This window comes from Nycticebus coucang, chromosome 1, assembly GCF_027406575.1.
Source record: "Nycticebus coucang isolate mNycCou1 chromosome 1, mNycCou1.pri, whole genome shotgun sequence".
NCBI classification, from domain to species: domain Eukaryota; kingdom Metazoa; phylum Chordata; class Mammalia; order Primates; family Lorisidae; genus Nycticebus; species Nycticebus coucang.
The window spans coordinates 112530607-112554618 of record NC_069780.1 but is presented as its reverse complement, the minus strand read 5'-3'; the positions used below and the strand labels follow the sequence as shown (position 1 = coordinate 112554618).

At 39.4% G+C, this 24012-nt stretch overlaps 1 protein-coding gene across 11 annotated transcripts in view; it reads right to left on the bottom strand.

The window, feature by feature from the left end:
- The window catches only part of MCTP1 (multiple C2 and transmembrane domain containing 1), a 621784-nt gene that overhangs the window by 263792 nt on the left and 333980 nt on the right, over positions 1-24012 (bottom strand). For all 11 annotated transcript variants that reach the window (XM_053586428.1, XM_053586455.1, XM_053586444.1 and 8 more), the window contains exon 3: positions 12774-12916. In XM_053586428.1, coding sequence (XP_053442403.1) covers positions 12774-12916 — 143 coding nt within the window. The remainder of the gene's footprint in view (positions 1-12773; positions 12917-24012) is intronic.

Here is a 24012-nt window from a genome sequence, read left to right as displayed (position 1 = left end):
GCTTTTGAATGGATGACCCAAGCCTCTGGGCTCTCCAGGATGTGAGAGCCCATGAAGCTGAAAGAATAGCCCGGCATCCCTGTGCCCAGTTCTTGGCACAACAGGAAGCTCAAAGCAGTAGAAATAGTAGGTACAGAAGCTTCAGATCAGTTGCTGTTTTCCTCTAGTGCAGGGGTACTTCCATTTAGAGGAACTAAATATGCAAAAAAGGATCCTTAGATTCCGAGAGTCACAAGGGGATTTATTTAAGTTATAATCTCCCTCAATGTCTTTAAACTATTTAATTTTCAGTTGTTTGAGTTGCATATAAGCTTTTGGGAGTACATTTATTGCAGAAAGCTCGTCCTCCTGCAGAAATATTCTCCTGGATCAACTACAGCTCTGAGCATTAGTCATCTGCTCAGCAGCACACCACACACACACCCTGCACACCTCACACGATGGACACCTCAGGATCTGCAAGTGGCTGCAGCAGTGGATTCTACAACATAAAATTTATATCAAAATGTTAGAGAAATTTCTTTTGTGCAATCTCTTCTAATTGTATCACCCATAGACTGAAAATCTTGGGGACAAGCTAGGTGGCATATGATCAGTGAGTACACCTGGGGTGCATGCACACGGAGTGGGGGAGATGTTTACCCAGTGAGTTACTTAGTGCAGGCAGCCAACCAGGTGATTCAACATGCAAAGTCTTTTTACCGCGATAGTGAGAGTCTCTCCTATTTTTTTCTTCGATAAATAGAGATTTTATTTGGGCCATTTGAGAACTGCAACTCAGGAGCATAGATCCAAGCTGCCCTGCATCTATGGTCTGTCTCCCTGTTGCAGTGCTGGGTGTATACTTTAGTTCTCAATTCCTTTTGATCTTCCCACACATAAACTTGGGAAAGAATGGAAATCCAGAATCCATTCATTAATGACACCATTAGCTATGCTGCTTGGTTCTGGGCCTTATAACTATATCACTGTAAGAGGGAGCTCTGCTTCAGGTAGCGCTTCAGAGCATTATGAAGAGATAAAATAGAAAGAGGCACTCCACTCCAACAAAAACAAGCACAGTTAATGTGCTAAAATGCTTATGTAAATTTACTACAAATTAGGCACTGCATTAAAAATATTATATAGATTAAAAATTTTAATTCTTGACAAGGTATTTTTGTTTCTATTGTTTAGATAAAGAATCCAAAGCTAAGACAATTTCTGGTTTTACCCCCAGATACTAGGGCTTGGAAGAGGCAAGATTCAAATCTTGCATTGGGTTTCATAAACAAAGCACATTTTAATTAACAGATATATGTTAGGCACCCACTCTGGGAGAATCACTGGGAATTCAAACATGAATAATTTAGATAAGATCCTGGCCTTCATGGAGCCTCTACTCCATTTGTTGGAAATATTAGGTAGAAGTTGCTGGGGACTTGTTAACACCTTTCTTCATTCTCAAATGAACTTAAAACAAGAAATATTTTATTTTAAAAAATGAATTTATCTTATTTCAATTTCTCTACAAAAACATTGCATTGGGGAATGTATCAGTGAAAATGCTTTTGGACATACATCATAAACAACTCAACTGCTTTAGCCTGCATGGGAATTTCTAGCCCAAAATACTGAAATGTTCATAAGTGATTATGGCTTCAGGGGAGTTTTAATTTCACAGTTTACATGATTCATATATTTATTAATTCATTTATTTAAAATATATTTAGCGAGTACCCACAATGTGCCATATACCATTCTAGGTACTTGAAACAAAGCAGTGAACAAAATTATCTTTGACTTCCTAGAGTTCCCATGTGCCGGAAGCACAGACAGTAAACAAATCCATGCACCCAGCAGGGAGAAGGGCAGGAGTGGGCAGGACTGTCATTCATTCATTCATTCATTCCTTGAGACAGAGTCTCACTCTGTCCCCCTGGGTAGAGTGCTATGGCATCATAGCTCATAGCAACCTCAAACTCTTGGGCTACAGCAATCCTCTTGCCTCAGCTTCTGGAGTAGCTGAGACTAGAGGAACCAGCCACAATGCCCAGCTACTTTTTCTATTTTTAGTAGAGACAGGGTCTCACTCTTGCTCAGGCCGGTCTTAAACTCCTGTGCTCAGAAAAGCCACCTACCTTGCCCTCCCGGAGTGCTGGGATCACACATGTGAGCTACCATGCCTGGCCTGAGAACTTTATATGCAGGAAGGACAAGAGGTCGGTGCATTTAAGTGGAAGGTGGAACCATGATAGGGAAATTGTGCTTCAAAACATGGGAAAGTATGTTCCATAGAAAGAAAAGTAGAAAAGGAACTGAGAAAAGTAGTCATAGGCAGCATGGCTAAAAAGCAGTTAAGGGGAGGGTGCGGGGATATTATTTAGGTTTAGGCCATGGCACCCACTGTCCTACGACCGTGGGTTTCATTCGGAGTTGGTGGAAATCACAGGAAGATTTATGCATACAAGTAGTAAAATCTAACTTATGTCTTATAATGTGAACATTAGTGAATTAGGTTTGTACTAAGAGAAATAATGTAAGCAGGTAGACCAGGAGTTCTGAAAAGACTTGACAGTGTGTTTGAATTGGATGTCAAGGTGGTGAGAAGTAGTCAAGCTTAGGGTACACATTGATGATGGAATTCACAGAAAGAACTGACAAATGTGAAGTATGAGAGAAAGCTAGGAACTAAGCACGTGCAGGAAAGGGGCACATGGCATACTTGACCCTACAGGGTTGGCTCGTGGCTGACATCTAGGAACTTGTCTTTCAAAACATCCCCATTGATAAGCTGTTTCACTGAACACTTGCTTTCCTTCTGGGAGCCTAGACTTCAGGAAGTTGTGTTGGTCATTACCTCTCACTAAAAACCTTGCTCTCTGAGCATCAAGTGGGCTTCGTTGGGCAGGACTACACATGCATTGCCGTACTTTTCCTGTATACAGGGCCACTGTCTTCAATTGAAACATATACAGTGGGTGCCAAAAACATACATACAGACACATTTTACAGAAGGAAAAAACTGTATCAAATTTGTCATACTTGAGTCACATCATATCTGACTTCTACAATCATACGAGGTGCTCAACATGACTTGCATCATCTTTTCTTATTGGTATATATTGAATATTACAATCTTAATATAGTGTTTTACTTTCTTAAAATGTATAATTTTTTGGCACTCTTTGTATATGTTCATATTCTTGCTTTCAAATCAAAATTTGGTCACCATTCTTGTTTGTTTATTTTAGATTTTTGTTTATTGTTTCTGAGCCTAGTAAAACATTCCTTTTGAAATATGCCTTTTGACATTTGGATTTCTATATAAATGGATACTCGAGCACAAGAGAAGAGCAAAAGGACCCATCACTATTTAATATAATTTTGGGAAGTTCATATGTGACATGTTTAAAGGCAGGACATCCACATGGTTCTTTCATGGAAAGAGCATCCCATTAAAGAAAGATCCAAAACAGGTGTAATTAAAAAAATCAATCTCTTTATTTTCATGACTTCACTTAAATGACATTAATGAGATCCAAATGGTCTGTGGCTGTCTGTATTAGCACTTACATTTTTTTTATCCATTTTCTTCCCAAATGTAGGTGGTTCAAGTTACCCCTACTGACCACACACCTCCCTACCAAGAAACAAAACTTCCTTCACAGCTCACTTGTCTTTTCTCTACTCCTTTTTCATGCCATGTCAGATCTTTATTATGAAGGTAATTCCTTTTCTCTCATGTGGATCTTTCTGTCTCTCTAGAGCAGAATAGCTGTGGAGAAATATCTGACCATAAAGCTCTTCCATTTGTGGGGAGTAGAGCTGGCTATGAATTCTGCTCATATTAATAATTATTGTGCCATCACATATTATATATTAAAAACAGCTCAATATTCCTATTTCATTAATATTCGATTTCATTGATTTTTCTTTACCCAATGTCCACTGGAGACAATTTCTTTTTTATTTTTTTATTAAATCATAGCTGTGTACATTGATATGATCATGGGGCATCATTCACTAGCTTCACAGAACGTTTGACACACTTTCATCACACTGGTTAACATAGCCTTCCTGGCATTCTCTCAGTTACTGTGCCAAGACACTTACATTCCACATTTACCAAGTTTCACATATATCCTTGTAAGATGCACCGCTGGTGTAATCCTACCAATCCCCTTCCCTCTACCCCCCTCCCCCTCCCTCCCCTCCCTTTCCCCCTTCCCCCTATTCTTAGGTTATAACTGGGTTATAGCTTTCACGTGAAAACCCTAAATTAGTTTCATAGTAGGGCTGAGTATATTGGGTACTTTTTCTTCCATTCTTGAGATATTTTACTAAGAAGAATATGTTCCAGCTCCATCGATGCAAACATGAAAGAGGTAAAGTCTCCATCTATCTTTAAGGCTGCATAATATTCCATGGTGTACATATACCACAATTTATTAATCCATTCGTGGATTGATGGGCACTTAGGCTTTTTCCATGACTTAGCAATTATGAATAGGGCTGCAATAAACATTCTGGTACAAATATCTTTGTTATGATGTGATTTTTGGTCTTCTGGGAATATGCCCAGTAGAGGGATTGAATGGCAGATCTATTTTTAGATCTCTAAGTGTTCTCCATATCTCTTTCCAAAAGGAATGTATTAATTTGCATTCCCACCAGCAGAGCAAAAGTGTTCCCTTTTCTCCATATCTGCGCCAACATCTCTGGTCTTGGGATTTTGTGACATAGGCTAGTCTCACTGGACTTAGATGATATCTCAAAGTAGTTTTGATTTGCATTTCTCTGATGATTAAAGATGATGAGCATTCAGACTCAGGGTGAAAGGATGGTCATCCACATTTCAGGCAAATGGAGACAATTTCTTATGCAAATATGGGTCTGTTCTCCCCATAATGACTTCTAGAAACTTATTAACTGTGCTTTTAGCAGAGTCTCTTTCCATCACTTTTATGAACTGTCCTGCTATAATCTCAGTAGCATCTTGATCATTCCTTCCTCCTTCCTGTGGGGGAGAGAGAGGATGGGGAAGTAATACGATGAAGATTGGAGGGTACGGAGTATGCCCAGGGATGGCTGGAAGGGTGATCTTATGAGATTTTGGATCACATGTTGGTGGGGAAAACTTGGAGAAAAGGGCAGGGCATGTGTTAAGATAAAATTAGCAAAAGGTTTGGTCATGAAATGGATAGTCACAGCATAGGAGCAAAAATGAATGTAAGTCTCTAGAGATACACATGAAAAGGAAATTTGGCTTGAAAATAAAACAAGGAATAGGGGAGTAACAGGGAATTAGCTTGCAACTTCCTTAAGATCTCTTCTTGTGGCCAGGCACGGAGCTCATGCCTGTAATCCCAGCACTTGGGAGGCCAAGGCCGGAGGATTGCCAGAGCTCATGGGTTAGAGACCAGTCTGAGCAAGAGTGAGACCCTGTCTCTAAAAATAGCCAGGCGTTGTGGCGGCTATAGTCCCAGCTACTTGGGAGGCTGAGGCAGAAGGATTGCTTAAGTCCAAGAGTTTGAGGTTTCTGTAGCTGTGACACTATGGCACTCTACCGGGGGTGACATAGTGAGACTCTGTCTAAAAAAGAAAAAAAAACCCAAAAACCTCTTTGTTTTAACTCCATCAAATGAAAGGTAAGCTTTCCCTCTTGCTAGTTTCTATGAAGACTTGCTCTTATATGCTCCTCAAGTTTGCTAAACCCATTGAGGGGTCTAAGAAGTATCCCTCGTAATCCTTGGCAATGACCATCAGTGGAACTGTCCAGAAGAAAAACAGTCCTGCCAACTACTCCTCCTCCCTCACCATTTAATTGCTATCACATTATCAACAGATCAGAGTTGTGAATGGCAGACTATATCTCCGGTGAAAAATCTCATCAAAGAGACATGACAAAAGAAAAAGAAAAACAGGAAGCCAGCTTTTCACAGAGGCTCCCATCCAGAAGGAGAGTTAAAGGACAGAAATTTAGCAAGTAATCTGGCAGATTAGAGCTGCGCCAAGAGAGAAGGTTGAAGAACGCACATCAACCCTGCTGAGGCGAGCTGCGACCCCAAGGATACAAACGAAAGGTACAAAATCCATCACCAAGCAGGCAGGAGCCCCTCTCCCATGAGAACGGCTTGGAGTTCTCCATAAACAAATGAGCAGAGTTCAAAAGTCCTTCTATTATATCCCATGGGAGAGACCCTCTAAAAACTGGACCTACTTCCCCTACTAGGGTGCCATAGCGCTCTCCTGCCAGGCATAAAACTGTATATATTCTCTACCTACAATTCTGAGCTCCCAGCACTCCCCTTCACTCTCACTCTGAGTTCTGGAAGCCTGTCCCCCAGGAGTCTAGATTCTTGGGTATTTTCTCAAGAGGTGTGGACAGGGCATGGACTGCTGCTGGTCAGTGCTGATTCTGTGGCACAGGAGTGACGAGAGGATGGTCAGCTGAGAGGGAACCACACAGGAGAGGCAGTACCCCAAGGCACAGAGCAGCAGCCATTTTTGACAACAATAGGGCTCACCCCTGGATATCCCGGAGTCACACCCCCTGTCTCTCTGGACCGGGCAGCAGCACAGACAGGGCCTGAGGCACAGGTTCTGTGAACTCAAAACAGCTTCTCTTCTGCAAGGGAATTTAGCCAGGACAGAAACAAATTCCGCAAAGTTGTTCTGTTCTGTCAGTAACATCAATCAGGGGTGGGGCTGGAACTGAGTGAACAGCCCCAGCCTCCATTAAGCACCCAAGGTGTTGTCAGGCCTCACCTCCCCCTGCTGGACAGTGGCAGAGAGCAGCAGCTTGGCTGAAGAGACATAAATATCCTTGTGATTCAGGCAGGTACAAACCCCTGGAGTATCTGCTCATTGGAGACAACTGGGTCACAGCCCTGTGGGGTTATCAGTGACTGGGTATGACAGAGGTGCAAGGTGGGGAAGGAGGCATCCACCTTCCCAGACTAACCTATTTGCTGGGTGGGTCCTCCTGACTTCACGGAGCACCAGAGCAAGTTATATTTGAGTTGTCAGTAGACTCCTGTGATCTAGTTGCCAGAGACCTTTTAAACTCTCCCACTTGAGATAGGTGCTGACTGAGACAATTGATTTGGAACTCTTGAACTGAGCGAATTGCCCAAGGACTATCCAAGTGGTACCCTGGGTGTGTGGTTGTAGGAAGGTTTGATTTTCTTTTTCCAATTGTTGCTTGTCAGGGGCAGGGTGACTTAATTGCTGGTATTTCTCCACAGCTGAGACTTCAACCCAGAGTAACTGAAGATTCATTAGGGTTGGACAGAGACCAGCTGAAAACAAGTCAGAGCCCCTTAACCCCACCACACAAAGCAGGTCCCCAGTTTCTCAGGCCGTGCACTGTATGGGTCCTCGACAAAGCTCCAGGGGAAAAGGTACAGGCACCAGTCCGAGCTTTTGTGCAAAGGGCTGGTTAATCACTACTCCTGAAGCCCTGAACCCAACTTTTCTTTATCCACTCATCTAGTCAAACGGTGTAAAATAATCATGGGACAGAATTGGGTAACATGAACAACCAGAGTAGATCAACACCCCCATCCCCACCCAAGGAACGATATGGCAGATGTAACTGAAGATCCCATTCATAAACAGCTGACCGAGATGTCAGAAATCAAATTCAGAATTTGGATTGCAAACAAGATTAATAGAATGGAGGATAAGTGGGAATTAGAAATTCGAGGAGAAATTCAAAAGTTGTCTCAGAAATTCAATGAATTTAAAAACAAAATCACCAAAGATTTTGACACATTGAAGCAAGAATTTGCAGCCCTCAAAGATCTGAAAAACACAGTAGAATCCCTCAGTAACAGAGTGGAAGAAGCAGAAGAAAGAATTTCTGACATTGAAGACAAAGCTTTTGAATGCTCCCAAACTCTCAAAGAGGAAGAGATATGGAGAGCAAAAACAGATCATTTTCTCAGAGAGCTCTGGGATAATTTGAAGAAGGCTAATATCCATTTCATAGGAATCCCTGAAAGTGATGTAGTGGCTTCGCAAGGCACAGAGGCTCTTCTCCATGAAATTATGAACGAGAATTTTCTAGACATGCCTAGAGATTCTGAAATTCAGACAGCAGACAGTTTCAGAACCCCAGCACAACTCAACCCAAATAAAACATCCCCCAGGCATATCATAATTAACTTCACTAAAGATAATATGAAGGAGAAAATTCTGAAAGCAGCCATATGTAAGAAAATGATAACCTACAAAGGGAAGAATATTAGAATGACTGCAGATCTCTCTGCTGAAACCTATCAAGCCAAAAGAGGGTGATCATCAACTTTTAATCTCCTAAAACAAAATAACCTTCAACCCAGGATCCTGTATCCAGCTAAACTGAGTTTCATTTATGATGGTGAAATTAAATACTTTAAATGACATTCACAAGTTGAAGAAATTTGCCATAACAAAACCAGCTCTTTGGGATATTCTCAGACCTATCCTCCATAATGACCAGCCCAATCTTCTACCACAAAAGTAAACTCACTCAGAAACTTTTGATCAAATTCCAACTTCCACAGTGGTGAAAGAATTAAAAATATCCACTGGACTTTCAAAAAACTCGATACCCAAAATTTTACCAGGCTTATCAATATTGTCCATTAATGTGAATGGTTTAAACTGTCCTCAATAGAGGCACAGGTTGGCCGACTGGGTACAAAAACTCAGGCCAGATATTTGCTGCATACAAGACTCTCATCTTACCTTAAAAGATAAATATAGACTCAGGGTGAAAGGATGGTCGTCCATATTTCAGGCAAATGGAAATCAGAAAAAAGCAAGTGTTCCAATTCTATTTGCAGATACAATAGGCTTTAAACCAACAAAAGTAAGGAAGGATAAGAATGGTCACTACATAATTGTTAAGGGTAACAATGATGAGATTTCAATTATTAATATTTAGGCACCCACCCAAAATGCACCTCAATTTACAAGAGAAACTCTGACATGAGCAATTTGATTTCCTCCAGCTCCATAATAGTCGGAGATTTTAACATTCCTTTGGCAGTGTTGGATAGATCCTCCAATAAGAAGCTGAGCAAAGAAATTTTAGATTTAAACCGAACCATCCAACATTTGGATTTAACAGCCATCTACAAAACATTTCATCCCAACAAAAGTGAGTAGACATACTTCTCATCAGCCCACGGAACTTATTCCAAAATCGATCACATCTTATGTCACAAGTCTAACCTCAGTAACTTTAAAGGAATAGAAATTATTCCTTGCATCTTCTCGGACAACCACGGAATAAAAGTTGAACTCTGTAACAACAGGAATCTGCATACTCATACAAAAACATGGAAGTTATATAACCTTATGCTGAATGATAGCTGGGTCATAGATGAGATTAAGAAGGAAACTGCCAAATTTTTGGAAGAAAATGACAATGAAGACACGAATTATCAGAACCTCTGGGATACCGCAAAGGCAATCCTAAGAGGGAAATATATAGCACTACAAGCCTTCCTCAAGAGAATGGAAAGAAAGGAGGTTAAAAACTTAATGGGACATCTTAAGCAACTGGCAAAGGAAGAAAATTCCAACCCCAAACCCAGTAGAAGAAAAGAAATAACCAAAATTAGAGCAGAATTAAATGAAATTGAAAACAAAAGGATTATACAACAAATCAATAAATCAAAAAGTTGGTTTTTTGAAAAGGTCAATAAAATAGATAAACCTTTGGCTAACCTAACCAGTAAAAAAAGAATAAAATCTCTTATTTCATCAATCAGAAATGACAAAGACGAAATAACAACAGACTCCTCAGAAATTCACAAAATCCTTAGTGAATATTACAAGAAACTTTATTCTCAGAAATCTGAAAATCTGAAAATCTGAAATTCTGAAAGAAATTGACCAGTACTTGGAAGCATGTTACCTTCCAAAACTTAGCCAGAATCAAATGGAAATGTTGAACAGGCCTATATCAAGTTCTGAAATAGCATCAACCATACAAAATCTCCCTAAAAAGAGAAGCCCAGAACCAGATGGCTTCACATCAGAATTCTACCAAACCTTTAAAGAGAAACTAGTACCTATATTACTCAACCTGTTCCAAAATACAGAAAAAGAAGGAATACTACCCAACACGTTCTATGAAGCAAACATCACCCTGATCCCCGAACCAGGAAAAGACCCAATAAAGAAAGAAAATTATAGACCAATATCACTAATGAGTATATGCAAAAATATTCAACAAGATCCTAACAAACAGAATCCAGCAACACATCAAACAAATGATACACCAGGACCAGGTGGGTTTCAAGGCTGGTTCAATATACGTAAATATTTAAATAAAATTCAGTACATAAACATATTAAAAAACAAAGATCATATGATTCTTTCAATTGATGCAGAAAAAGCTTTTGATAAGATCCAGCATCCCTTCATGATCGGAAAAGAAGATTGGTATAGAAAGGACAGTTCTTAAATTGATAGAGGCCATCTACAGCAAACCCACGGCCAATATCATATCGAATGGAGTTAAATTGAAATCATTTCCACACAGATCAGGAGCCAGGCAAGGTTTCCCATTGTCTCCACTGTTCTTTAACATTGTAATGGAAGTTTTAGCCATTGCAATTAGGGAAGAAAAGGTGATCAAGGGTATCCATGTAGGGTCAGAAGAGATTAAACTTTCACTCTTCACAGATGATATGATTGTATATCTGGAAAACACCAGGGATTCTACTACAAAACTCTTAGAAGTGATCAAGGAATATAGTAGCATCTCAGGTTACAAAATCAACATTCATAAATCGGTAGCCTTTATATATACCAACAATAGTCAAGTTGAAAAAACAGTTAAGGACTCTATTCCGTTCACAGTAGTGCCAAATAAGATAAAATATTTGGGAGTGAGTTTATCTAACAAGGGATGTGAAAGATCTCTATAAAGAGAACTATGAAACTCTAAGTAAAGAAATAGCTGAAAATGTTAATCAATGGAAAAACATACCATGCTCATGGCTGGGAAGAATCAACATTATTAAAATGTCCATACTACCCAAAGCAATATACAATTTAATGCAATCCCTATTAAAGCTCTACTGTCATACTTTAAAAATCTTGAAAATATAATACTTTGTTTTATATGGAATCAGAAAAAACCTCAAATAGCCAAGACATTACTCAGAAGTAAAAACAAAGCAGGAGGTATCACGCTCCCAGACCTCAGACTACACTATAAATCGATAGCATGGTACTGGCACAAAAACAGAGAGGTAGATGTATGGAACAGAATTGAGAACCAAGAGATGAACCCAGCTACTTACCGTTATTTGATCTTTGACAAGCCAATTAAAAACATTCAGTGGGGAAAAGAGTCCCTATTTAACAAATGGTGCTGGGTGAACTATCTGGCAACCTGTAGAAGACTGAAACTGGACCCACACTTTTCACCATTAAATAAGATAAACTGTCACTGGATTAAAGATTTAAACTTAAGACGTGAAACTATAAAAATACTAGAAAAGAGTGCAGGGAAAACTCTTAAAGAAATCAGTCTGGGTGAATATTTTATGAGGAAGACCCCCGGGGCAATTGAAGCAGCTTCAAAAATACACTACTGGGACCTGAGCAAACTAAAAGTCTTCTACACACCCAAGAACACAGTAAGTAAAGCAAGCAGACAGACCTCAGAAAGGGAGAAGATATTTGCATGTTATGTCTCCAACAAAGGTTTAATAACCAGAATCCACAGAGAATTCAAATGTATAAGCAAGGAAAGAACAAGTGATCCCATCACAGGCTGGGCAAGGGAGTTGAAGAGAAACTTCTCTGAAGAAGACAGGCGCACAGCCTACAGACATGAAAAAATTCTCATCATCCTTAATCATCAGAGAAATGGAAATCAAAACTACTTTGAGATATCATCTAATTCCAATAAGATTAGCTCATATCACAAAATCCCAAGACCAGAGATGTTGGCGTGGATGTGGAGTAAAGGGAACACTTCTACACTGCTGGTGGGAATGCAAATTAATATGTTCCTTTTGCAAAGATGTTTGGAGAACACTTAGACATCTAAAAATAGACCTAACATTCAATCCTATTAATTCCTCTACTAGGTTTATTCCCAGAAGACCAAAAATCACATTATAACAAAGATATTTGTACCAGAATGTTTATTGCAGACCAATTCATAATTGCTAAGTCATGGAAAAAGCCCAAGTGCCCATCGATCCATGAATGGATTAATAAATTGTGGTATATGTACACCATGGAATATTATGCAGCCTTAAAAAAAGATGGAGACTTTACCTCTTTCATGTTTACATGGATGGAGCTGGAACATATTCTTCTTAGTAAAGTATCTCAAGAATGGAAGAAAAAGTATCCAATGTAATCAGCCCTACTATGAAACTAATTTATGACTTTCACATGAAAGCTATAACCCAGTTATAACCTAAGAATATGGGGAAGAGGGAGGGGAGGGAGAGGGAGGATAGGCAGAGGGAGGGTGATTGGTGGGATTACACCTACAGTGCATCTTACAAGGGTACGTGTGAAACTTACTAAATGTAGAATATAAATGTCTTAACACAATAGCTAAGAAAATGCCAGGAAGGCTATGTTAACCAGTGTGATGAAAATATGTCAAATCAAAACCAGTGTATGGTGCCCTATGATTGCATTACTGTATACAGGTATGATTTAATAGTAAAAATAAAAATAAAAGAAGAAAAAAGAAAAAGAAAAACATTAAACAATGATTGCTCTGTCAGTTCTTGTCAGGGTAAAACAAACAAATGGCTCACCTTTATGTAAAGGGGCTCCCTCAGATGTTCAACAAGAAGGCAAGCTGTTTCTTCCCACACAGGGTTGAGGTTTTTGTGTATTATTTTACTTCTAAAAACTTCTTTTCCTCCAATTTTAAACTTCACATATGGATCACTTGTCCCTGTTAAAGAGATACAGATTGAACCATGTTAATTGTGCCTTTGTATAGAAGCAAAAGAATCACTTGTTGAATTATCAGGAAATATTTTAAGGAAGAAAAAAGTTAAATGAAACTTATCATGTGGGAAAATAAGGGTTAAATGATTTTCCTAAATTTTTTTAATATATTGAAGTGATAGTATATTATTATTGTTGTTGTTGTTATTGTTATTGTTATTATTTTATCTTCTGATCTTAATCCTGTAACCTTGCCCTGGTTCTTTAAAATGCTCTATTGTATGCTAAATATGTACATTTAATTCAAGTTATAAATCACAGAGATTAATCTGATCTTACCATTTCTCTTGGTATGATCCATAACTATAAGAAGGATGTTCAGCGATCTTAGCTGATTTAACTAGCTTTAAAGACATATTTGCTGCTAAAATTTTATACCAGTCCAATGGGGTCAGGGAAAGCTGAGTCTCAAAGTGGGATTCACTTCGTCTTTGGCCCCATGTTCTCTCTCTCAATTTTACAATGTGGAGAAAGGCTGGAGGGTTCAGAGGAAGGCAGCAGGAGGGGGAGGACACATGTTTATGAAATCAACTGGATACATGGTACTATCCCTTGACCCTTCCTAACCTCCCCGGGATGACACAGAAACTCAAAGTTGTGTAAAGTTGCTCATGGATACACAGCTAGCAAGATTTGGAGTTGGGATTCCAGGTGAGGGTAATGACTCTGACACCAGCACTCTCTCTACTGCGCCTGCAAGAGCGAAGCCTCATACACTGACATACACCTTACACCACGAGGCGGAGCAAGGAGCCCAGTCTTGACATAAAGAGTCTCTGGTATAATATAGAATTCCTAGAGAAGGTGGATTAGTGACATTCCCAAGTAATCTCCATCTCAAGGAAATAATTTTTATATGAGGTCTCACTGCCTTATGATAAAGTTTGACTTCATGCTTTCTGTTTTGTCCATTGAAGCTACATTGATAATGAAATAAAACTGTGAGGCGTCTCTGCAAACTGTAAAGAGGCATGCGGATGTTAGACTCAACAACTGCGAAGCCGACAGCCTGCCCCTCCAGCGCGCGGGGTCCGTCCTCCACAACCCATTCACTGCCCTGACTTGGGGCCTCTGGTGAGGGCCAGGATTGCCTCTCGGGATTTCTCTTTCCTCATTTGATCATCAGGAGTGGGAGGACTCTCTTAAAACTCTCAACAATGCTCTCACCCCTGCAAAAAATACAGTACCTTGGTTTATTTTTGATGGCTAGACCTGGGTACAGCAAAATAATAATCCCAATTTCTCATTGCGTAACTTTATTTCGTTTGACAGTTTGATTTTATCAAACTTTATTTATACTTTATATACTTTAATATAGTATATTATTTATACTTTATTTGTACTTTATTTTTAAAGTACAAACTTTAAAAATACTTACAGATGTAAATGCATGGTAACCTGTTATAATGTCCTCCTTAGGGCTAAGTCAAGGTAACCAAAGATTTCATGGTTAAAATGGCTATTTCAACATAGTGGCTCCTCACTGTGGGCTGAGGACCCTGGGGTTAGGGTGATGCCACATGTATTTTGAGAGATAATAAGACCCTTGTACTAATTTGAATTTTCTCAGTCCTTCCCTAGATAAATTATTGTCTTTGGTTTCTAAAATCATTTATGTAACCACTACCACCTGCTAAGACATAATAAGTACCACAAGATCTAAGCCACTTGAATCACTTTTTTTATATCTGCAGCACTTATTTACAGAATATTGCATGTTGGAGGTCCTCAATATACAGCTGATGAACAGGTTAATATATAAACAACTTAGTGGCTTAGTAATGGGGGTCCTGGGTAAGGAGGTAGTCTGTCAAACTTCTTAATGAAGATAAAAGAAAATTTAGAAATCTCTGCTCCAAGTTAAGCTTCCACAGCTAAATATTTCCAGGGTTCCCAGGCATGGCTTCACGGTATCACCTTTCAGAAATGAGCTTTGAAGCTCCCCTCTCCTGAGCAGAGACAATAAACCCTTCCCCCCACAGGTACATCTGATGCTGAGAACAAGGAAAGGCCTCTGGGTCTCTAAAAGAGATGTCTGAGAACATGTACTAAATCTCTTATCCTCTTCTTGCAGAATCACTATTTAGGCAAAATTTTAATAATTTTTAGTACAAAACATATTAGAAGATTAGGTGACCAGGGGAGCCAGTAAGAGGGTATTAACAAACAACAATCTGAGACTAAGGAAGAAGAATTTTAAAATTTGAAGTTAAAGATTTTTTTAAAAAAATTCTTCTTTTTAGAGTACTTTGGAGTCAGATAAATCATTCCAAGAGAAACTTAAGACTTATAGGAGACAAGTGATAGCAAAATTGAAATGGACCTCCAAGGATAAAATCAGCATGGTGTGAGTACAAGAAGGAATAGTTTGAATGGACCAGATTCCTTAGATGCCTCAAAAAATGGCATCTAAAGGGAACATTCAATTTGGTAGAGGTTACAATACACACACACACAGGAGAATAGATGAACTGGTAAAGTAGATGGTTCTAGGAAACTCGACTGATTATATGGACGGAGGTGACGCCAGGTGCTCACCTTAAGCAAAGGGATTCTGACCACTCAAGTAGCAACGTGTGGACCCTGAGTCTGCAAAGCCAATAGAATGCACAGGATTCAAAATGGAGGGAACCATTTCTTCAATGAGCAAAAACTTAACAGCACAAAACATAATACACAGACAGAGAAAGACAGAGAAAGAGAGAGAGATCTGTGTACAGCTAAGAATTTCTATTAAACTGAGGATACTATAGAAAAGTTAGTCAATAGATGCCACACTGAAAATATCTTGAACATATTTTGAACATATATGAACTTCCGAAAATCAGTAAGTAAAAGACAGGAAATCCATCATGGAAATGGTTAGATTTCATGAGAAGTCAATTCACAAGTAATAAACAACAGACAAGTTTATTAAAGAAGTTATCAAAAACACCAGTAATCAGAAAAATGCAAATAATTAAAATGACGAGTTCACTGATCAGAAGCACAAAAATTAGAAAATCAGATGTTGTAAACCTGTACATTATGAAGGAGCTAAGGAAATTTCACCCCAAAATATAATTCCTTGGGATAAAGAATATTCTAAGTTAAAAGACCATTTTTGATCAGAAAGCACTGGCCTCTCCTCTATAAAGCCTGAATAACCTGATTTAGAATCAGAAAAGGCCAAACTTCCTTATTGCATAGGAATAGACCTGGCCTTAAGGTCATTTGAAGCTCCAGATCTGTCTTTCAGATTAATCTACAATTCAATCTGTTTCCACCATCCACACATCCCCTCTAGCAACCACTTGTTCCATGTATATGGTCCACACTCTCCCGCTTCCTGTCTAAAAGCCATCTATAAAGGTCTCTGGGACGTTGGCAATCATTTTTGTGTTTCCCCCCATGCACATGGTTTTTGGAAATAAACCTTTTTCTTATTAATCTACCATAATTGTTAGTTGATCTTTCAGCAAGCCGACCAAAGGGAAAAGGGCAGGTTTCACCCTGATCCCTATAGTTTGAGGGAGCCAGCAGGATTGCAAAGCCAGCTTGCTCTCCTGAAAGCCACAGCAGGAGGCTTGGAACCCCAACACCAGCCAGCACATGGTGAGATATTTTACTTACCAGTTGGGCTCCCAGTCTTCCTCTCTGTAGGGTCTGGTTGAATAGATGGTAAAAGATCTTTTGTTCTTTCCATATTTAAGATTAATAAGAGAATTGTTTTTTGTTGGTGATTAGTCTCGTAAGTGACTCTGGTATTGATATATTTTTAGGTACTTTATGGCGTATGAATATTCATATTGTTTGATTCCATCTCCTCTTGGAAACAGCTTTTATTGTTATTGCTTGTTTTTTTTTGTTTTGTTGCTTGTTTTTCTGTGTCCTTTTGTCTAAGGAGAGTTACCTAGGGCAGAACTCTGGGCTAGCCCCTCCCACCAACCTATAGTTAAAACCAGCCCTGCATGAAGCCTGTGCCTGGCCCTCAGTCTTTCTTGCAGCTGGTTTTCACTTTGCACTCATCAATGCAAGACTTCATGTTCCAGTTACAGCAGCTGTGCAGCAAATGGCCCTGAAACTCAGTGTTGGGAAATAGCTATTTTATTAATATTAAGTCCAGTGGTTCCATGGTACAGGAATGCAGATGGGTGTGGGACAATGGCCTGTCTCTCCTCCAAGAGGTCTGGGGCCTCAGCCGGGAAGGCTCACATGGCTAGGAATTGGAATCCTCAGAATATGCTTGTATGCTGGCTGGAGCTGGCCTCCCAGTGGGGCTGCTGACAAACTACACACACCCTCTCCACATGGTCTTCCTGTGTAGGCTAGTTTGGCTTCCTCACAGCATGGCAGCTGAATTCCAAGCTCAAGAATTGCAAGGTGGCAGGGTCACGTGCACAGCATTTTAATGATCACTACACTTTATTTAGCAAGGAAGTTATGAAGACTTGCTTAGGTGTAGGAGACAGACATAAAAACCCACCACTTAATGTAAAGAATGTGAAAGTCACATTTTAAAAAGAGCATATGGGATGGGAAATACTGTTGCAACCATTCTTTGAGAAACAAAAGTTGCCCCTCAGTTATGGAAGAGATCCATGTGAGGAAGGAACAGTGGAAGAAGATGCTGGACAGAGACAGTGACTTTGAGAAGTGATGCTACAGGGTTCCTCCACTCAGAGCTGGACAGGGACCCCTCCCCACCATGTAGGCCTGAGTGAGCTCAGAGATCAGACTCATCGAAGACTCCATCTCTAGGCACAAATAGTCTCATAAACACCAGCCTACCCAGTATCTCATCTGGGCTGCCTCTCTGGAGCAGGGACCACACCCTGGACCAGAGGCTGCCCCTCCTGGAGCTGAGAAGCTGCCTCAGACAAGACCATGTTCCTGCCGAGGGCCAGTTTTGAAATTAACTTCTGCCCAACAGACCTCTGGCGCCAAATGGTTGTGGCATGACAGCTCCACCCTCTGTCATAGGACACAGCCCTGTTCATGACAGCTCAACCCTCTGTCATAAGGACTCAGGCCTGTTCATGACAGCTCAACTCTCTGTCATAAGGACGCAGGCCTGTTCATGACAGCTCCACCCTCTTTCATAAGGATGCAGGCCTGTTCATGACAGCTCCACCCTCTTTCATAAGGATGCAAGCCTGTTCATGACAGCTCAACTGTCATAAGGATGCAGGCCTGTTCATGACAGCTCCAACCTCTGTCATAAGGATGCAGGCCTGTTCATGACAGCCCCACCCTCTGTCATAAAAATGCAGGCCTATTAATGACAGTTCCACCCTCTGTCATAAGAACACAGGCCTGTTCATGACAGCCCCACCCTCTGTCATAAGGATGCAGGCCTATTAATGACAGCTCCACCTCTTTCATAAGGACGCAGGCCTGTTCGTGACAGCTCCACCATCTGTCATAAGGATGCAGGCCTGTTCATGACTGCTCCACCTTCTGTCATAAGGACGCAGGCCTGTTCATGACAGCTCCACCCTCTTTCATAAGGACACAGACTTGTTCATGACAGCTCCACCCTCTTTCATAAGGACGCAGGCCTGTTCATGACTGCTCCACCTTCTGTCATAAGGACGCAGGCCTGTTCATGACAGCTCCACCCTATGTCATAAGGACCAGGCCTGTTCATGACAGCTCCACCCTCTTTCATAAGGACACAGGCCTGTTCATGACTGCTCCACCCTCTGTCATAAGGATGCAGGCCTGTTCATGACAGCCCCACCCTCTGTCATAAGAACACAGGCCTGTTCATGATAGCTCAACTCCCTCTCATAACGATACAGGCCTGTTCAAGACAGCTCAACCCTCATGACCTAGTCACCTCTCAAAGGCCCCCCCTTGGTACCATCACACTAGGGATTAGGTTTCAACTTATGAATTTTGAGGGGAGACAAACATTCCGATCCAAAGCATACCTACAACAACATACAAAATCTGTGATGTGGTTTCCAGGACTTGCCCTTTCTCTAACTTCATCTTGGGCCCTCACCTGTTCTAGTCTTTGGATAAGCCAGTTACCTTCTGTGCTTAAAAAGCACCCCCTTCTAATTCTCTTCCCCTTTTGCCTGATTGACACTTTCTTATCCTCCAGGTCTCAAATGTAATTTTCTCAGCAATGCCTTCCTCAACCTGCCCACTGACCCAGGTCTCCCTGCTCTTCTATTGACATGTATTCTTCTTCTAGTAACACTAATCGTATAAATTGTTTTATAGTATGTCAGCCTGTTTATTGTATGTTTTTATCCCCCTGGATATAACCCTGTGAAGACCAGGATTTAACATGGCAAAGTGTTAGATCAAAGTAGGCACTCAATAAGTTTATTTTTTGTTTTGCTTTGTTTTGTTTTTTGTTTTTTTTTTGGTTTTTTGGCCGGGGCTGGGTTTGAACCCGCCACCTCCGGCATATGGGACCAGCGCCCTACTCCTTGAGCCACAGGCGCCGCCCGTGTTTTGCTTTGTTTTTAACATTAGCCGATTGCAGTTTTTGGCTGGGGTCGGGTTTGAACCCGCCACCTCTGGTATATGGGGCTGGTGTCCTACCCCTTTGAGCCACAGGCACCACCCTACATTTGATAATTTTTAAACCACTTTATTTAGGTATGATTGACCCGTAAAAAGCTGTACCTGTTTGATGTATAAAACTCAGTGAAGACATATACATTGTGAAACCATCATCACCACCAAGACCAGAGACATATCCATCACCTTCCAAAGTTTCCTCCTTCCTTCTTTTTATTATTATTCTTAGTAGTGGTATTAATATTGTGGTAATAATATTTAATATAGAGCTACCTTTCAGGAAATGCTTAGAATACAATATAGTATCATTTGCTATAGCTGCTGTCTTGCACAGATCTCCAGAACTTCCAGAACTTACTTAGCATAATTGAAAGTTTGTACCCTTTAACCATCATCTCTCCTCGTCCTCCCTCCGCCCAGCCCATGGTACTCACATTCTATTCTCTGCTTTTATGAATCTGACTATTCTGGTTCATCTGCACAGGTAAGTGAGATGACTCAGCACTGGTCTCTCTTGTGTTTAGCTTGTTCCCCTCAACACAATGTCCTCCAGGCCCATCTGTATGTTGCTAATGACCACATTTCTTTCTTTCTTTTTATTATTCATTTTTAATGGAAAAATGAAAATTATGTATATTTTTCTTTTTATGGTGTACAACAGGCTTTGAACTATGTATACATTATGGAAAAGCTACATTAAACCAATTAACACATACTACTTCATATACCTATTTTTGGTGAGAATACTTAAAAATCTACTTTCAGCAATTTTCCTGTATCCAATACATTGTTATTAACTATAGTTACCAGGTTGTACAATAGGTTTCTTGAACTTACTCCCCCTTATAACTGAAACTTTGTATCCTTTGACCAAAATCTTGGTAATATCTTCTACACTGACCCCCACCCCTTAGCCCCTGGTGACTGCCATTCTACTCTTCAGCTTCTTTGAGTTTGACATTTTTAAGTCCATGCAAAAGATCATGCAGTATTTGTCTTTTTGTGCTTGGCTCATTTTATTTGGCATATAGTCTTCCAGGCTCACCCATGTTGTTGCATATTTCAGGATTTCCTTCTTAAAGGCTGAATAATATTGCACCACATGTATATGACACATTTTCTGTATCCATGTGTCCTAGCACATTCTGGGCTACTATATCTTAGGCTGAGAAATCTATAAATGACGTAAGTTCACTTCTTACAGTTCTAGAGGCTGGGAAGCCGAGACCAAGGCAGAGGCACACTTGGCTGGGGAAGGCTCGCTGTGTGTCTCCATGCTGGCATCTGCATCCTGCACGGCAGAAGGCAGAGGGCAAAAGGGCCTTGCTAGTTCCCTCAAGCCCTCTATAAAGATACTAATCCCATAAAGGACAGAATGCTTTGACCAATCACCTACTAAAGCCCTTACCTCATAAAACTAACACATTGGGTCTCAGATTCTAACATGTGAATTTGAGAGGGAAATACACTTTCAAACCACAGCATCATTCTTCCATTGGTAGATATTTAGGTTGTTTCTGTATCTTGGCTATTGTGAATAATGTTGCAATAAACACAGGCGTGCTAATATCTTTTCCAGATCCTGATTTCAATTCCTTTGAATAAATACCCAGCAGTTGGATTGTTGAGTCATATGTTTTATTTTTGAGGAAACTCTTTACTGTTTTCCAGAATGGCTGTACAAATTTATGTTCCTGCCAACAATGTAACTTCTTCTTCAGATCCCAGCCAACACTTGTTATCTTTGTTTTTTACTAATAGCCTGACTAATAGGTGTGAGGAGATACATGTATGTCGGTGTGGTTCTAATTTGCATTTTGCTGATACTCCATGATGTGGAGGACCTTTTCATATGCTTGTTAGATACTTACATGTCTTCTTTGGATAAATGTCTATTCAGGTCTTTTACTCATTTTTAAAAATCAAATTGTGGCCATGTGTGACATTTTTGGAAGCTAAAGCAGGAGGATCACTTGAGGCCAGGAGTTTAAGACCAGCCTGAGCAACATAGTAAGACCCATTCTCTACAAAATAATGGGAAAATTAACTGGGCTTGGTGGCACTTGTAATCCCAGGTACTTGGGAGGCTGAAGCAATAGGACGGTTTGAGCCAGTTATTTGGGGTAGCAGTGCGCTATGATGATGCCACTACACTCTAGCTTGAGCAACAAGTTTTTGAAAACTTGTCTCAAAAAAACAAAAACAATAAAAAGAAACCATTTTTATTTCTTGCTATCGAATTGTAGTAGTTCCTTATATACGATATTTTAGATATTAGTTTCTTACTAGATATATAGTGTGAAATATTTTCTCCAATTTCATAGATTGCCTTTTTTTGGTCCATACACATATGGATATCGAGTTTTCCTATCCAGTCATCTAATTTTTCTTGCTTTGTTTTGACTTCATAGGTAAAATGTGCCACATTTCTCACTTAGAGGCTGATAGTTGCTATTATTAAAATTTAATAATTTTTTAAGAGCCAAATTTCTCTAGGAAATTTGTGACCATTTTCAAGTTCTTAACCTAGAGAACCATTAATGATTGAGAAACCTTAATAGCTTGAGACCTTCACCTGGTTATGATTCTAACATGAGTAACTAGAGACATTGTTCTTTTGATGTAGGTTCAGTAAAAGATTTATATCTAATTCTCAAGTCTTCTATGTTTGAAAGTTTATTGTTGTTTTTATCAAGTTAATTTCAACAAGATATTATCTGGTGATATTAATACCTTTTGTTTTGGTAAAAAAAAATTTACAGTCTGATATATTTGGAAAATACTAGTTTAAAAATGACTTAAGTAGACTTTTCTCTACCTTTAAATAAGTGAATATTCACTATGACTCACCAAGAAAGGGGCCATGTAGCGTTCACCAGGCTTCTGTGACTGTAGGGCCTTTTTCTATTGAGTGCAACTTTTGGGACTAATAATTCTTAGATCTCTCTCTGTGAAGAGATCTATCTTCATTATATTTTATAATAAGGAAGTTTCACGTGTTTTGGAAGTGAATTCAAGTCATTGTATTGTAACAGAATTCCCAGTAAATACAAGCCATTAGTACATGCTGAGCCTTAAATAAATACCAGGGTGTCCCAAAAGTTGCCCCAAAAGTCACCATACATAGGGAAAATGGAAAATTGCAGCTAAATTGCACCTTTCTTTATAAAATACTCATCATGAAATTTTACAAAGATGTGGCCAACATGTAGAGACTATTTTGTAAAATTTCATAATTTAGCTATAATTTCCCATTTCCCCCTATGTATGGCAACTTTAGGGACACATAGTAAAGAAAAAAAAAATAGATTTAGTTTATTGGTTCAAAAAAAAAAAAAAAAACCAACTCACGCTAGTGCTGTTTTGTTGCAATATTGCATATAACCACAAGATGGCACTAATATTTGTCAAATTATTGAGAAGCCTGTAGTCCTATTGAAACCAAAGTTTAGGACAACTTTAAGGCATACTTTGTGGTTTACAGACATTTTCTAGCAACAAATGCTTTGCTGTAGCTAGTCTACACCATTTTCTTCATTAAATTACTTCCTATGGTGATAATGAAATGAAAATGGAAAAAAATTATGAGTGATGAATCTAAAAAATGTTAGCCCTACAATAAAATTCAGATTTTATGTTATTAATGTCAAATTCAAGAGCTATCTTTCACTTACTCATTTTTTCAGAGGGCCTTACCTTCAGAATTAAAACTTCATTTTATGTATAAATGTAAATCCCATGCTTTAAAAGTTCTAAATACTAAGATATATACCTGAAAAAAAAAAAGTTCTAAAGTAGCCTAGACCTAAGGAATATCAATTGTTCATTTCTGAACTCCCAGTTATTTAAAAAAGAGGAATTAGCTGGTATCTATGATGTTTTCTCATTTGGTAAAAGAATATATATCCCCAATGCTATGTTTTATTTGCCCTTTTTTTTTTAAGGAGTCAGGACACTGAGTAACACTTCAGCATTTGTTAGAATTGTTTAGCCTTTGATGTAATTTAAGTTCCACATAGGATGAAACTTGGTCTGAAGAGGTGCACTTTTATGTAGCAATAAACCCAGCAAACACAAGATGGCAGCCTCTCCCCCCTAAAATTGTTTTAAGTCTGTAAAATGGAAATAGACCTACAACAATGATTCTCTTGATTTTCATTCTAAGAATAAATGAGCATCCCACTTATGAGTTTCAATCAATCTATTTCAAAGCTGGTATGCAATGAAACAGAAACAGCTACTGACGTTTTGGGATCCTACAACTCAATAATGCTATGCCCTAATCAGAAATAAGACCGAATTGTAACACAGTCTCTGTATTTCCAGAAGGAAAAGGAAAATAAGGAAGGAGGAAAAAGTCAAAAGAAAGCAAGAAGTGAATATAAACATTACGAGAATAGTTATAATTTAAGCCAGCTCTTCCTGGAGATATTTGATTTTCCTGCTAATATTTAAAGCTAGCTACTTTTGTTGCCCAAATGCAGCAGAGAATTTTTTTTTAAAGGGAGAAGTATAACAGTG